This window comes from Cajanus cajan, chromosome 1, assembly GCF_000230855.2.
Source record: "Cajanus cajan strain Asha chromosome 1, NIPB_CcT2T_4, whole genome shotgun sequence".
NCBI classification, from domain to species: domain Eukaryota; kingdom Viridiplantae; phylum Streptophyta; class Magnoliopsida; order Fabales; family Fabaceae; genus Cajanus; species Cajanus cajan.
In genome coordinates, this window is record NC_138517.1 from 77906108 (window position 1) to 77911052 (window position 4945).

Below are 4945 nucleotides of genomic sequence, written 5' to 3' on the forward strand. Positions count from 1 at the left end.
AGGACTTTCTAAATTATGTGTATTTATTTTAAGTTATTGAAACAATTCAAGCTAATCATATAAAACATAGTATAGTTGAAGTGTCTAGTCAAACTATATAACAACGTAAAAGACTAACCATAAAAATGAAATAACATTTTTATTTCATCTATTCCAATCCATCACATTTTATTATATTATGATCCATTTATTTGATTATCTACCACCGATTTAAACATAAACTTAATATTCACTTCAATTTCTATTTCATTTTACCATAAAAAAATCTATTTGATTTCCTTATTTTCTATTTCTTTTCTGTCTCAATTTCATTTCCTATTTAAACAAACTGTAAGCGGCAATAAAATAGGATGACATATTTGAATTCAATTTTGTGAGTTTTAACCACAATTTGTTTTACTGTAAAAAAACCCAGAAATTTTGTAAAAGTAATATCAATACCTCATTTTGTTCATTACCAAAAAAAAATTTCATTTTGTAATTAAAATTTTCGAACAGGACAGGATGATTTATTTCGAATCAGATTAAAGGGCTCATTAAAAATGCATTACATATGTGGCTGCTGGGATTCGAGCCCAGGTCTCCACGGCCACAACGTGGAATTCTCACCACTAAACTACAGCCACAATATATTAGGAGTTAAGAAGTAGTCAAGATTATACTAAGAAAGTTTTATCTTATCAAAATTTAGAACCAAACTCTATCAATTTAAAGTTGAATATGATTAGGATAAATAATGACATATATCGAAATACAAAATATTATTCATGCATTTTTATTTATATTTATTATTCTAAATGTTCATATTTAAAGTTTTTAGAGATACAATATTTAACAATTGAAGATTAAGGATAGTGACGAAAAATAAGTAAAATTTATTAAAGTATCCTTAATCAGGTATTTCAATGTTGAGTATATTTTTTATAGAGAAGTCTCCAATGTCTTATTAGAATGTAATACTAAAAAGCTTTTTATTTAACTTTTAGTTGGATTCAATTATAAATTAAAATTTGACTGAATTTTGCATTCAAACTTAGTTTGAAATAATAGTAAATGGAAGAATACTTTAGCATTCTTATTAACATGTTTAGATATATTAAAATATTTTTAAATACTACTTAAAAATACTATTTAATTTTAGTAAAAAACTATTAAAATAGGCCATCTAATTTGGTCCGTTATAGATTAAGTAATAGGTTACTAAATCAAACAGTAATTTATCACAAGTTGAATAATAGGTTGTATTAAATCTAACAAAAAAAAAATATTGTACACCAAATCAATAAAGTAAAAATGTGTTTAAAAACTAATTAAATTTAATTCAATTGAGATTGAAAAAAAAAATTATACTTACAATTTTTTTTAATATTAAAATATATGTTTTTCTATTAAACATAATTTCAAACTAGAATCCTAATACACTAAATCACAGATATCATGAACTTTATTATGAATATAGCAAAATATCCCCACAATCACAAAGTTCTTTTATACTTGATAGTAAACACAAGTGAACAGCATTAACCAAACGGGGATGGTAACAAGTGATGAGAATTGCTAATGTAATGATAAACACATTGATAAGGAACAACACGAAACAAAAAATCCTTAATTGCACTTGCCTTCAAAGGAATTTCCATACAGAAACAGAGTTAATTGGTGTTCCTTTCCACCCAACAAGAAGGGAAAGACCATTCTTATCAAATGTGCAGAAACTTCCACAAGGAAATCTTTTAGCCACCAATTCTGCTTGGTATAAAGACAACGTGCTCAATTCTTTCTCCACCATTCCAAAGCGTGAGAAGAAGGCCCTCCACACATCAATCTTCACATTCCGAGTCTTTCTTTCAGCACCTTCTGCAGCCACAATGTTCCTGATTCCATAACTGAAGTATAATGATTCTATAATAGTTCTGTTCTCATCCTCTTTCATGCAAGCCTCAAGACAATCAAAGAATGCACTGAAGTAGAAAAGGGCTTCAATGAAACGGTTTACAAAAGATGTAGAGTTGTGGTTCGCCTCAATTTCAGTCACCACCATTACATTAGGACTAAAGGCTCTAATTACTCTCATAATGGTTTCAAGCTGTTCTGAATCCTGAATTCTTGATCTAAGTGCATAGTTAGAATAAACAGCAAGTGCTTCCTCAGGATCAATCTCAAAATGATCTTCTCTTAGCTGTAACAAGTCTGATACCATAACTATGTTGAAAGAGAAGGGTATGTTCAAACCTTGAGCAAACTCCTTTAGTCTCTTACCAGTGTCCTCAACTATGTGGCTAGTGGTTCCAGTTTCAATAGCGGTTATCTTTAGAAGCTCAATTGGACATTGTCTTGACGCAAGTGCTTGCATTAGAATAGTCCAGTGCCCCCCTTTTCTAATTTCAAGATCTATAACGTGAATCTTCTTTGCTTCAGCTACATCTTCTATTATAGCTTGCACTGCAGTGAAGAGTGCAATTTGACAAAAGGGAAGCCACTCATAGAATGCCACAATAGTGGGGTTTAGTTCCCTGGCCGCCTTTTCAGGATCAAATGACTGACCCTTTTGCAAATCCTTGGATGAAACTCTTCCTGTTTCTCTATCTATCCTGTGGCGAAGTGCTTCAGCAAAATAATGAACAATTCGCTTAGCGGGGCTCCCAGTTTTGCAAGATAATGACTCACAATGATTCAGCAATTTGTTTGCACGTTCAAACTGTTGATAGCCAACTTTCTCAGCAGAAGCCAAAAGGGACTCAGCAAGTGCCACATCCTCTTTCTCTTCATCAGATAATCCAGAGAAAGAAGCAGCAAAAGGGTGATTTTCCAAGAAAGGCAAAGGCTCTGAGTCTGAAGATGATGATTGGATGAACCTTGTTCCTGCTATCCTCATGATGTCTTCTGTTGAGAGCTTTCTCCAAATAACATCATTTGTGGCCATAGCCAAATCATCAACTGCCTGAAGGGTTTGGCCTTCATTGCACAACCTCTTGAAGCCCTTGCCATAGTTTTTCAAGATCTCAAGTGAGGCTAAGGGGGCTGATGAGTAAGGCTTGTCCTTTGTTGAGTCACAGAGTGGAGCCATGGTCGGAAATTGTGCATCAAATTGGAGTGGTGGAGAGACCATGTCAAATTGAAGGTTATCCAATTGTCCATAATCATGGTAATGATGGTATGATGGTAGCTGCTGATACTTTTGTTGATTAGTGGATACAAGATATCCTTCTTCTGATGGATCATATTGGAAGAACCCAAAATCAGAGTAAAGTGAGTCAATTCCCCCGTTCTCTCCTTGATCTTCTGCTCCAGAAAATTGAACCTTTTTCACATCATTCAATCCCTCCCAGAAAATATCGCTGGATGAACTAGAATTGTCATCAACTGTACTGAAACTGACATGGTACAAGTCTTCCATCTCAGATTGTAACTAATTTTCCTTCAGTATTATCAGTTTCAAAACTGTGTACATTCCTCAAGTGACTAATTATTCTCTATGTAACAATGGCAATGAGATTATACAATTATCTGTCCTTGTCATATTTAGTATCAACCTAGTTGATCAAGTAACTAAGGATGTGGTCTTTGATTATTTTTATGTAAAATTGACCAATTCTCAAGCTACATCCGTCCAGTACGGTTAACATTAATGTTGTCATCATTATGTGCCGATGTGATCAAGAAAGCCTGCAATCTGCATACAGAAAGCCAATGAAATTAATTAAAATTCAATAAATTGTGTATTTATATATTTCATGATCCAGACAAATTCTGCGTACTCATATTTTGCTGAAATTCCCAAGTTCAGTCCAGAAGATTAAAAATGGCGTAAGTAACAACCTAACCAAAATATATAAGAAGATCTCATTTTTATTTTTAAAGATTTTTGAAAATACGAATTTTAGTATTCAAAATATTATGACATTTTTTAAATTTATTTTCAGCACAATTTTTTTTTTGGAAGTATTTTGGTTAGTAAATAAAAAAATCTTAAAGAAAACAATTATTGATTTATTGAGCGAAAAAAAAACAAAACAAAAGAAAAACGACAAAAAAAATGTGAGATATAGTTTAGGACAAGGCACTCAACCAAGCATCTACTCACAATGTTTTGTACTGACTGCGAAATTTCTGTTTTTCTATTTAATCATGGAAACTCTGTGCCTGTGTGATGTTACATTAATATATAAAATAAATAAACAAATTAATATGATTATTTCAAGGACCCTGTCGGAGCTAAAAGTCGAAGAATTTTGTATTTTTTGTTAGAAAATATATGTAAATAATAATAATTTTGTAACAATAAAGCAACTTTTTGTAACACAAACAACTTTTTCATAAGCTCCTTTTTTTCTAAAATTTACTTCATTATTTGTTTATTAAGACATATTGATATTAAGTATTAAAGTTCACAAACTTATCCTATGGGTGGGTGTAGTCTTTTTAGTAGTTTTTTTTTCTTTTTCTTTTGCTTGTTTACCCCTTGTATCCAGAAAGAAAAACATCAAAAACTTATAATTCTGACTATTCTTTTATAAACGTTAGATGTTATCAATGCAAATATTATACTAAAAATATTATAGGATAAATCAAGTATACAAAAATTTTATATAATCTAAAATTAGTTAATAATTCATTACATACAATATTTATAACAAATAAACGTGTATTATTAAATTATATGTTTATAAATATCTAAATTAATCAAAACTTAATATATATATATATGTTCATTAAAATAATTTTGTATAATTTATTATTTAAATATATACTATAAAAATATTACGATTTAAATTGCTGCATTTTAACATTTATAAAAAAATTATTTAAAAGTATTCAACAAATTTGCCATTTAGCTTGACGTCAAATAATTGTTCGTTTCTCTTATTATTTTTTTATATGTGAGAATCATACACTATGCAGAATTTACAACAACTCATGAAGCCAACTCAACTGACTGAATTAA

At 30.3% G+C, this 4945-nt stretch overlaps 1 protein-coding gene and 1 non-coding gene across 2 annotated transcripts; both read right to left on the minus strand.

Annotated features, from left to right (window-relative positions):
• Positions 1-554: 554 nt before the first annotated feature.
• On the minus strand, positions 555-626 carry TRNAH-GUG (transfer RNA histidin (anticodon GUG)). Its single transcript has one exon. It is a non-coding gene; the product is annotated as a tRNA-His (tRNA).
• An 809-nt stretch (positions 627-1435) lies between these two features.
• LOC109790587 (DELLA protein RGL1) lies at positions 1436-3653 on the minus strand. Its single transcript, XM_020349772.3, has one exon. The coding sequence runs from the start codon at positions 3395-3397 to the stop codon at positions 1625-1627; it is 1773 nt and encodes a 590-aa protein (XP_020205361.1). The 5' UTR covers positions 3398-3653; the 3' UTR covers positions 1436-1624.
• Positions 3654-4945: the final 1292 nt, after the last annotated feature.

Excerpts from the sequence above, each read along its gene's own strand:
- LOC109790587 (XM_020349772.3), bottom strand. The coding sequence starts at position 3,397 with ATGGAAGACTTGTACCATGTCAGTTTCAGTACAGTTGATGACAATTCT.